Raw genomic sequence first — 12,271 nt, 5'->3', positions numbered from 1 at the left:
CTTGGCTTACTTCTAGCCACCTTTTCTTAAATTATTCAATCTCACTTTTGACTCTTGGATTTGACCTGTCTGTATATTTCTGTATACCTTTTCTTTCTTTCTAATTCCATGTCTGGCTATCTGGCTGGTTGACTGGCCTCTATCATCCTCCTTTCCTCCTTTTCTAGCTCCTCCTTCCTCTCCTCTTTTTCTCCTTCTATTTATTCTCTCTGCTTGGCAATTGCTGACTATCCTTTCTCCTATCTAGCTATTGGCCTTTCAGCTCTTTATTAGACTAATCATGTGTTTTGAACAGGCAAAGTAACACAGCTTTACAGAGTTACACAAATAAGGCATAAAAGAATGAAGTACATCTTTGTATCAGTAAATAAATATTTTACAACATAAACAAATATAACACTTCTTAAACTATATTCCACAACAGGTTAGGTTTTATTAAAAATATTTCGTTCAAATGTGTATGTGAATGGGAGCATGGTTTGATACTTCTTAGAATGAAAGAAGTCCAACATATGTAATATCCTCTCTCTTAAATTCAATCCAGTATTAGTTGGATAAAATAAAACCAAAATGTCTACTCAAAAGCCCTGGAGTAATCTATATCCAAATAATAAATGAGAATATGATAAAGAGTTTCTAGAAGAAATCTGGAATGATTCATAATAGACAAACATGTTTCATCATTGTTATATATAATTTACCTCCCCCTAGAAAGGCAAATTTAAAGTGTCACAGTTTTATTAATTCTGCAAAGACATCAGCTTAGAACATAAAAAACTTTTGCATCCTGATCAATGTACTTTTTATTTCATGGTGTGAGCTACATAAATTTGTCATACATACTATTTGTATGTGTTTCTAAGTGTATAATGTTCATCTGGAGTCTTCCTAATCGAGTAGAAACATTTTGCAAATATGTATTTTATCCAATATTGAAAATCTTATTTTGAATACTTTAAATGTTTTACATTTGATAAAAGTACTTGAAGTTTTTTTGTAGGAAAAGTACATGTAGTACTGTTAAATGCATAACTTGAGGATAACATTATTAATCTGCAGAACTGACATTGTATATAGTCATTTTACATAATGTGTGACATAAAATATTCATATAAAACCTCTGACTCATTGAGTATATTTCTTCCATATCATCTCACATTTTATTTTTAATCTCTGCACCCCAATGTTTATTAGACCTTTTCCCCCTACATTTTTGTTATATATACATATATTTTCACATATGCATATAAAATCTATTAAGAATAAGGAAGAAAAACATGGTGTTTATCTTAAACAGACAGGATTAATTTACATATTCTGCCTATATATGAGTCTGTGTATGTATAAATATAAATAAGATGTATGCATACATGTATATATATATATCAATATATCAAAAATTAAAGAAAAGGGAAGCATTAATTGAAAGGTATTTAGTTGGTGAGCATGACAGTACTTGGAGATTCCTAGACTTAAGGAGAGGGAACTGGGAAAGTGATGCAATTATATTTTATTTTATTTTATTAAAACTTTTAAAAGTTTTTAAATATTTTACTTTCTAATTTAAAATACAGTTACATAATTTTTCCACATTCTCCTTCTTGCCTCCATCCCTGTCTATGTAAACCCTTTGCTTTCTCTGAAGCGCACGACTTCTATTTCCTTAACTAGTGAACATATATATTCATATATGTTCTTAAATATATAAATTCAACCTCTCTGTCGATATAATGTTACTTTTTTGTATGAGCTTATAGTTGATCACTTGTATTGAATTACCAATTAGAGCTTATTTATTCTCTTAAGAAATACTGTGTTTCACACTCCCTGCATTTTTTATTTGTCTTTATTTTTCCATCGGGGTTGAGACACCTTAAGATTTACCCCTTCCATGCTAGCATGTCTCCTAGAGACATCTTTGTTCAGAAATACATTTTTTGTAAAAAGTATCTGTGATGTTTCTGGTAGCACAGCACTGGAGGTGACTTGTTACATCACTCTGCAACTTTCAGACACAGAATTTAGAAAATCAGGAGCAAGATCCGTGGGCAATTCTTACTTAATTTCAGGAAGTAAGAGAGCAGGAACTCCAAACTCAGATTTCTCTTCAGAAACAAAAATAATTGGGTAGGCAGAAGTATATCTCTCTATCTACACTGGAGGATACATGGTCTCTAGAGTGAATGGAAAAGATGAGTATAATTGTCTCTCGGGAAATAAGCATCATGACGAAGAGTATAACACAATTTCCCCACTTCTAATTCAATATAAACGCTCTCCTCTGAAGAAGAGCCTGGACATTCTTCTGCCTTGCCTATAAGCACACACATCCTGCAGTTAAAGGGCACTTCTCTGCTTCCAGCAAAGACTCAAAGCCTTAATCGCAAATAATGTTCTGCAATTCAGAAATTGGTCTAAGAGAATTAAGTCTTGTGTATATCTTCTTTAAATTGAAAGATCTGAAACTTTTGAATCTGAAATACTTATCCAGATAAAGAGGGAAATGGGAAAATAGGATTGCTCTAAGGAACAGACAGAAAACTGTGAGTTCTGAATTCCAGGTATACTAATATCCATCCTTCTTTCCTCTGTCTTTTTTATGAATTAATATTATCTTTCTTTATTTTTTGATTTATTAAAGAGAATTTTTTCACATAGTATAATCTGATTACCATTACCTGACCCTCAACTCCTCTGAAGTTCTCTCCACTCCCTCTTCTTCCCAATCCACATTCTTTCTCTCAACATATGCTGGTCTTCAGCAAGTGTCTTCCTTTTCTTATGCAAAATGAGCCTCAATTGAAACCTGCAGAAAAAAGTATTCAGATGGATCAGAGAGGGTTAGGAGGCATTGGCCATGGAGTTACAGCACCTCCACTGGAGTTCACTTGCATGGTCAGAACTTAAATCTTCCAGATTCATGACTCTGTGACAAGGGGACAAGAAATATTTTCCCCGTGACTCTTTTTCTTTTGTTTTTAGATTAGGCACAAGTTTTTTTATTCATACCACAGTTAAAGTGAATCTGCAACCAGTACTGTTCTGTCCCAGGCATCTGTTCCCAATTTTAAGGTTGTATGGAGGGCTTTAATGAAGGAAGATGAGATGGGAAAAGGTTGAATGCTTATCAGTATATTCTTTTCGCTTTTTACATAATACTAAAAGTTGGTACCAGTGGACTTCTGACTTAAGATAATATTTTGTGGCTGCAACAGCTGATTCTATATGATTAATCTGAACTAGAGGAAACAACTCACAGATGGAAAGGATCCACAACAAGTAAAAGTCATCCTCTAATGTAGGTTTATCTTCTGTGTCCACAGATTCTTGTAGGGAAAAATGAACAGAGTAAATGTCTCTTCAGTGACTGAATTCATTCTCATAGGATTAACAGACCAGCCTGAACTCCAAATGCCCTTGTTCTTTTTGTTTCTAGGAATGTATCTGGTCACTGTATTGGGAAATTTGTCTTTGATAATTCTGACCATGCTGAATTCTCACCTCCACACTCCAATGTACTTTTTTCTATTTAACTTGTCCTTTATAGACCTTTGCTATTGTTCTGTGTTCACTCCCCAAATGCTAATGAACTTTGTATTAAGGAAGAATATAATTTCTTACAAGGAATGTATGACTCAAGTCTTTTTCTTTTGCTTCTTTGTTATTTCTGAGTTTTATGTCTTAACTTCTATGGCCTATGATCGCTACATAGCCATCTGTAATCCACTGTTGTATAATGTTGTCATGTCTCCTAAACTATGTTTGAACCTTATGTTTGGTTCCTACTTTATTGCATTTTCTACTGCTGTGGCTCACACTGCATGCCTGCTGAGACTGAGCTTCTGTGGTGCAAACACCATCAACCACTACTTCTGTGATATTCCTCCTTTGCTCCAGCTCTCCTGCTCAAGCACATTTGCAAATGAGTTTATAATTCTTGTTGTTGGGAGCATCCATGTCATTGTTCCTACTTCAACTATTTTTATCTCTTATGGTTTCATCCTCTACAGCATCTTCCACATCAGTTCCTCTGAGGGCAGGTCCAAAGCCTTCAGCACCTGCAGCTCCCACATCATTGTTGTTTCTCTGTTCTTTGGTTCAGGTACACTTGTGTATTTTAAAACCTCAACTGGGTCTATGAATGAAGGCAAAATCTCTTCTGTCCTTTACACCAATGTGGTTCCCATGATGAATCCCTTAATCTATAGCTTGAGGAACAAAGATATTAAAGTTGCCTTGATGAACAGCCTGAGAAGCAGGTACTTTTGATTGTACATGGTTATCTTTATGCCTCTTATTTCAGGCACAGAGATAATTACTATGTACGAGCAATATTTCAGCAGATGGCTTTACCTCTATTATTAGTTCTAGTAAGTATTCTGCTTTTTATTTTTATTTCATTTTTGTTGCTGCTGTTTTATTTTATTTGTTTTTAAGCAGGTAGAAACAATTGGTGCAGTTATGAAAGCTAATCTGTTCTCTTTTCTGTCATAAAAAGATATTTAAATCTCCTAGATTTGATATTAATATTTCCAGATTTTGCCTTCTTAATTTTTATTGTCATTTTCACCGCTTTCAATTCTCTTTCTTATATAAAAATAATGCTACTGGATATTGAGTTGAGGTTAGTATATAAAATGAAAAAAAAACTTTTAAGTAAAAAAAAATTCAATACCACAGAAAGCGCTTTCACACTGTCCTTCATTCATTACGAACCTTTTTCTTTTGTTATCTAAAGATCTTCTTCAAATGGCCAAATAAAGTAACACTATGATGGCACTTTCCACAGTCCGTAGGTTTCTCATTTTGAAGTCATATCTTTAAATGTGTAATTCAAACATCTGCTTCTGTTCTTTTTTTTTACATCTCCAATGGAAAATGACAGTGTGACAGATTCAATTTGTTGGTAATCAATAGCTTAATTAAAACTGTAGAATATCATAATTGTTTCAGGTTTCAAGCATTCTATTAATTCACATAACTTTTGAATATGTTGTTATTATTGTGGAAATATGAACATAAGTGTGTATTATAGACTTAAATCTTTATAATGATCTATAGCGGAGATCTGAATCTAGAACTGTTGCAGTGGTCACTTTATTTAGGATTATTCTGTTTTGGTTAATTTATTTTTTTCCCCTTTAGGTCTTTTGGATTTTTGTTTCATTGTTTTACAAGTAGGGAGTTGAGTTCATTTACTAAATGCAATAATTTGAATGTTTTAAGTGCTAGTAATTTATGAAATATCAGGGGCAGATAAGGTAACAAGAAAAGTCATTAAATGAGGAAACAAGAAAACAATGAGTAAATAAAAGCATTTCCCTGTAAAGCCTCACTGAGGCGTTCTGAAAATCATATTATCTGAATCTCAACTTTCTTCTGTAGAGCATTGCAAATATTTCCCTTGCTTTATTAATCTCACATTATCCTTAACACTAACAATGACTCTCAAGTAATAGTGTTTTGAATAATGAAGATGGCTTTATTGGGGGCTGAAGGCAGGATATATTTGTTCAGTCTAAGTAGACTAAAGACAGTTAAGTCAAGGAATAAAGAGCAAGTGGTCATTGAGACACTTGTTGGGAAGAAATCTTCAGACAGTGCAGGGCGGGCAATAATATGTGCTTCCATTTATGGCTTCTTTTCTCTTTTCTGGAACCTCCTGGAAATATTATGAGGACTGAACCATCTCTCTGGATAGGTTAAAAAGTGTAAGCTAATAGACAATAAAGAGAAGTTTAACCCATATGAAGATTATGAGACAAATAAATCATTCCATTATACTTGAATTTCATATGGGTTTACTATATAAAATTTCTCTGCAAAATGAACTAAATATTACCAAAATGAACTGTGTTGGCACAATAAATGTATCAAGGACAAAGACTTTAATAACATGTACTCTTTAAATATATCTGATTTTTTTCTCCTGAGAATGAACGTGAGTAGAATAGTATTTATATTCAGTAGTCATTTTAAATCATTCAACAAAAAAATGAAAAATTGCAATATCTATTGAAAGACCTTTCATTCTGGATACAGGCTGCCTTTCAAAGTATGTGGGAGGACAGTGGAATTCTGTGAATTTCTAAAAGACAAATTTCTTTCTGTCTAATGAAAATGATTCCCTTTAACATAAAAGTGCAGCATTATGAACAGTAGTAAAACATATCCATGGTCCAAGTGCCTATGACATCAGACAGAGATCACTGTGTACACTTCTGCAGAAGTGTTTGTTGCAGTGAGAGTTCCAAGAACAGGTCAATACAAATAGACACCTGTTGGGAGCCACCTGGAGGCACAGGTGGTCCTGCAGTTTGGAGGTAGCCACGTGGGGCTGAGCAACCCTGCCTGCACCCTTGCCTGCACATGCTCAGACCAGCAGGATGGCATTAACCAATCAGGACAGCGTTCAAGCCGCTCCACCGTTTAAAAGCAGCTGCCTCGGGGCCCAACGCTCTCTCTCTAAGCTTTCTCTCGTCCCTGCTCTATCGTCCCTTCCCCCAATTTTCCTCAAGGGAATGCTCCAAATAAAGATGTGACCAGAGAAGGAATTCTCGTTTTTGGTGGGGTTCGTTCCTGCTGGACAGGATGGCGCCCCGCAACTGGTGCTCGAAACTCCGGGACGCTGAGGGACCCTGACAACTACGCCGGGGGACCCTGAGAAAGCCCGGGAGAAAAAGCCAAGATCAGACACCAGCACAGAGAGCCTTGAATTTCAGAACTCTGAGAACATGGAGCGGTGAGTGACGTCTGTGAATCCCCAGAAAGGGGAGGAAAAGAAATGTAAAAAGGAATTTCAAAGGATAGGCCTAAATAAAAAAAAAAATACAAAAAAAATCAAAGTTAAGGTATCTGAAAGAAGGTACAAAAAGCAACGGGGAAGAAAAATCCCTTAAGTTCAGTGCAGGTGGAGCTGAGAAAAAGCGAGGTTTACGGTTGGGAGATCCGCGGCTTCCTCCGTGCATACTCGCTGATAGAGACTGGAGGCAACAGTCTCGTAGGGAGGCAAACTTGATCACTGCCTTCCCTGTTCTTAAAGAGCCACAGAGCTTTTGGAGGTGATTTTCGCCTAATTTTGTTAAGAGAGCTCAGTCTCTGGCTCTCACGTACAAAAAACTTTAATTTTTGACTGAGAAAGACAAGCTGCTTGATCGTGCTGAGAGTGCTGGCGGCAGCCGGCCCGCCTTTGAGCGGTAATGCCTGATTAGAAACACGGAAGTGGGCCAGGCACGGTGGTGCACACCTGTAATCCCAGCTACTCAGGAGGGAGACGCAAAATTGCACTCTCCAGTGCTAGCTCGTTCGGGAGGCGTGGCCATGCTAACCAGTTGCTGGCGGGAAATTTGCTGGAGTCCTCAGAGGCCTGCGAATAGCCAGGTCGCGGGCAGGCTAAAGTCCGTGTGACATCAGAGGCTATATGTCCCGGCCTTCTGGCGGGGCTATGGTTTTTGGAGGACTTTTTCAGCACCTGAGCGGACTCGCCTGACTGAGGCGGAAGCTGCGTGGTGAGCAGCGGCGCCATAGAAGGCAGAGAGGAGCTGAATCGGCTCTGCGGAAAAACTGTGTTTCCATAGCAACATGGGCGAGCGGGGAGGTGAGTTCCCAGAGAACGGGGCTCTGCGCGCAGGCGGACCGGGCAGGAGAAGCCCCCCCACGGGTGGGCGGATGCCCCCCCTCGCCGGAGCTTGGCGGTGCGAATTCAATGCCTGAGGTGAGGCTGAGGTACAGTTCGCAGTTACGGGATAACCGGCGAGCCCGCCCACGGCCCGGGGCGGAGCCATGCCTTCGGGCCATGCGGAGCGCGCCATAATGGGCTTCAGAGGCGGAGCTGTGGCAGCCGCCGCCTCCGCTGCTGCCGCCCTCAGTCAAGGTCGCCAAGAATTCAGTCAGATAAAAACATTTGTCGCCAAAAATTCAGTCAGATAAAAACATTTATCCCCCAAACATCGCCCCTTTGTCAGCAGGAAGTAGCCAGATGATCGACGTCCATTCTCCCTCAAAGAACTGGTCCTAATTATCATAATAAAGGCGCGTCAACCTGGTTATCATTACCTATTGCCCCTGGCAACGGGTGAAATAAACAATGTTACCTAGAGGTTTTTTCATCTGAATAGGGGAGCTGGAGAGATGGCTCAGAGGTTAAGAGCATTGCCTGCTCTTCCAAAGGTTATGAGTTCAATTCCCAATGACAACTGCTTTGGTTTTTAAACAATAGAGGGGGACTACACTACCAGTGACAGCTTCCCCCAGAGAAAGGATTTCTCTTGCATTCTATACACTTAATTTTTAATTCAAAATTTTGCTGGTACAGGCAAACAAGATTTGCTTTTTGAAGCAGAGACCTACAGGTCTCTAAGTTCAAAACCAGCCTACTTCCAGTACTGATTGTGCTGAATTTTTACACTGAGAGTTTTTAGTACTCTTAAATGTTAATTTGGGAGGAGAGTTTTGTTTATGTTTTTCTAGGAATGCTGACATACATCTGGATGCCAGCGAGACCGACCAGAGAGATAAAGAAGACGACCCAGTGGATGCTGAGTGTCCTGCTGTGGAAGATTCGTACGGAGACAGCAGAGATGACCTTCTGGGCGGTGCCAAGAGCAGCTGTTTCACACCATCGACTTGAGCAACACCCTGTGCAACCTCTTATCTCTTACTCTACTTTGCCTTTTCCTTCCTTGGAGATGGGTGGGAGCAGAGATATCCTTGGCATGCTGCGTCTAGGTGGGGACCAGATTGGAAAATAGTTTTGCCTTATTGCTCTTAAAGACAATAATTAGGGGGAGATGTTGGGAGCCACCTGGAGGCACAGGTGGTCCTGCAGTTTGGAGGTAGCCACGTGGGGCTGAGCAACCCTGCCTGCACCCTTGCCTGCACATGCTCAGACCAGCAGGATGGCATTAACCAATCAGGACAGCGTTCAAGCCGCTCCACCGTTTAAAAGCAGCTGCCTCGGGGCCCAACGCTCTCTCTCTAAGCTTTCTCTCGTCCCTGCTCTATCGTCCCTTCCCCCAATTTTCCTCAAGGGAATGCTCCAAATAAAGATGTGACCAGAGAAGGAATTCTCGTTTTTGGTGGGGTTCGTTCCTGCTGGACAGGATGGCGCCCCGCAGACACCATTATAACACAAGATTGTCCACTTTCCACTATTTCTTTGTTCTTACTAGAGGCTTCACTAGGGTCCTATAGCTGTAAAGGAAGCTAGGAAGTTACTTCAACATAGTCAGGATAAAGGATTCATATGTAGAATAAAATCATTAGAATGTATGTGGATCTATGCTTGATGAAGTAGCTCTCAGTAGATCAAGACCAACATAGGTAATTTAGCAAACCCCTACATAAGAAAAAAGCTGAGGAAAATTGTTGATCTGAATACTTGCTTAGTGTGTTAACCCTTGGAGGTAATAACCTAAGTACCATACAAAGCCCTAAGGAGGAATATAGGTTCAGGGGTACCTGTCATATTTTTTTATATAAACACATGACCATTAAGACTTCTGATTTCATAAAAAGTTCTATACTGCATGCTTTATATAAACATATAAATATTTATATACTCTTGTATGTATCCTTATTTTCACAATTAAATGTGTTACAAAACTATGATTGGATTTTATTTATATGAACAATGAACAAGCATATTGCACTAACTGCATGTAATTAACATTTATCCTACAAAATAAATCTCATGGAAGCAAACCTACAAATGCAATATAAAACTATATGGCAATTTAGACTTATCCAGGGCAGAGACAACCAATTTATGACACTTAAGGGATAATTTTCACTTATTATATTAAAAGAGAGAAGACAATGTTCAGTCCAGTTAAATAGTTTTATAAGTGCAGAAAATTATTTTATTTTAATACTGCATAAGAAGAGCATATTTTTTCTTCCATATTTGGAATTTCATTTTAAGCACTTCTGTTATCTAAGCAAAGTCCTCTCTTAATTAAATTCTTCAAATGCTTCTTAGAAGTATTATTATGATTGCAGGCTAGCGTCAAACCCAAGGCTTCATTTGTGCTTGTGAGTATTTTACCACTGAGCTGCATTCCCAGCTCATTAATTTTCATTTCTAACTTGCTAACAAATAATATTTAAAAAGGAAATTAATAATTCCAGAAACCATAAATCCCAAGTAATTTTATACTGGAGAGTTAATATTCTATTCATACTCGATGACCTAAAAGATTTGTACAGTGATAAATGAACGACATTGCTAAAAGAAGTTGATGCATAAGTTGATACACAAGAACATCCTTTGCTCGTAGCTTAGACATGCCATGGTTGATAGTGATATTTTCATTCAAAGTCATTCAAGTACGGATCAACATGCTCTTGAACAAATATGTGCCTCATACACTTGTGCATCCACATTGAAGCATTAATCTAATTATTCATAGACAATAAAAACCAGGAGTCAGATATCAGGCTAAAAACAAAACAAAACAACAATGAAAACCCTCAATGTTCAAATAATGAGGGACAGTCAGCAATTAATTATTTCCTCTCTCACTCTTCAGTCCAAAAGGCTGAGATCATCTACCTCACCTTATCCCTTCCTTTCTCCACCTCCCAATTCCTGGGATTAAAGGCGTGAGCATGAGTGCTTGGATTAAAGGCATTAGTCACCACTATTGACTGTATGGTTAACTAGTGGCTATCTCTTGCATTCTATGCAAACTTTATTTGTCAGAACCCAAAGAAAATATCATATAACATACAACCACCGGAATAAGCACATACCACACACACACAAAAGTAAATACTGAAAAATTAACCAGGAGGCTAAAAAGTTTATAGAAGAAAACCACAAAACACTGCTTAAAGAAGTTAATTAAATATCATTGTTAATTGGTCAAAAATTTTACTTCTGTTATGGTGTCAATATAATCCAAAGCCATCCATAGAATTAGTGCTATCCCTAGCATATCCCAGTGACAATTTTAATCTTTCAAAAAGATAATTCTTTATTGATTCTTTGAAAATTTCACATCATGAACTCCAATCCGCTCACTCCAAGACCCTCTTTATCTTCTCCTCACCACTGCCACATTCCCACCGAAAATTAATTAAAACAAAACAATTAAACAAATAAACAATCAAAACTCAACTTGCTTCTCTGTCTTTCAAATTCCTCTATTCATTATAGTGACATTGGGAGCTATGGTGTTTCATCCCCTAAATGTTCATTGAAGTGAGTCATTTGTCTGGCACCCAATCATCACTGGACCTACACTAAAACTCCTCTTAGATATGCTTCTGTTGCCCCATGCCCTGGAGATGTTGTGGATATTTTTCCACAGGACTAATCCTTTCACACACTTCAGCAGGCCATAGACAGGGTAGATGTTAGGGTGGGCCATCCCAAGATTAAGGATGTGGATCTGGATGGTAGCTGAACTGATCAGTCTATGACAGCCTAACCAGGTGAGGGGCAGAGCCAGGTCCCCTAGGCCCATGCCATCAGCAACTGCTTTCTCATGCCTCTGGTGAGGGGTGGGACCATTTCTCTCAAGTGTCATAGGCATGACACCTTTCCCATGGTGGGGTGGGGTCAACTCTCCTTCTATGGTTTCCAGTGACAGGCAGGGTCAGCTATCCTTGGAACAGTTAGGGGTGGGGCTGCACAGCATTGCCCTTGGATTTCAACACAAATGGTCCCTATTACCTCCATGTGGTACTACAAGTCATAGACATCTGCAGAGATCCCTATCTGCAGCACATACATTTATACAGACATGCCCTCAAAAGCACCATGACAGCAGCCTGGGACTAGATAATAGCATGGCCTCATGTAGCAGTGTTGGTCACCTAGATTTTTATGCCTTGATAGCAGCATGGTCCCCAGACAACACCATAGTCACAGGTTGAGGTCCAAACCCTGGGCATCCCTGTGGCCTTTGGTGGTACCAGGGACAATGGACATCAATCACAGGACCAAACTACATGAAAACGCATTCACAGATATGGTTCTTGGTAACAACACAGGCTTGGATGCCACCATGCCATGCATGGCAGCACAGATCTCTCAGATTTGTATCGTCCAGATGGAGTGTGACAGGTCAGACTGAGAGGAGCCTCCCTGCTCTGAGAGTGTTTTTCTTCTTTCCATTGTATAATACTGGTTTCTATTTAAAAACATCAGGTATCTATAAATATGAGGATTTACATTTGGGTCTCTGATTCATTCCATGGATTAACCTGTCCGTTTTTTGTTTGTTTGTTTGTTTGTTTATAAAAATTTCCACTTGCTCTCCTCCTC

At 38.7% G+C, this 12,271-nt stretch overlaps 1 protein-coding gene across 1 annotated transcript; it reads left to right on the top strand.

Moving 5' to 3' along the window:
• The first annotated feature begins 3,339 nt into the window (after positions 1–3,339).
• Positions 3,340–4,269, top strand: LOC125388993 (olfactory receptor 8B3-like). Its single transcript, XM_048417389.3, has one exon. The coding sequence runs from the start codon at positions 3,340–3,342 to the stop codon at positions 4,267–4,269; it is 930 nt and encodes a 309-aa protein (XP_048273346.3).
• Positions 4,270–12,271: the final 8,002 nt, after the last annotated feature.

The sequence above is a fragment of the Myodes glareolus genome, chromosome 4 (assembly GCF_982192425.1).
Source record: "Myodes glareolus chromosome 4, mMyoGla1.1, whole genome shotgun sequence".
NCBI classification, from domain to species: domain Eukaryota; kingdom Metazoa; phylum Chordata; class Mammalia; order Rodentia; family Cricetidae; genus Myodes; species Myodes glareolus.
This window is presented reverse-complemented; position numbering and strand designations above follow the sequence as displayed.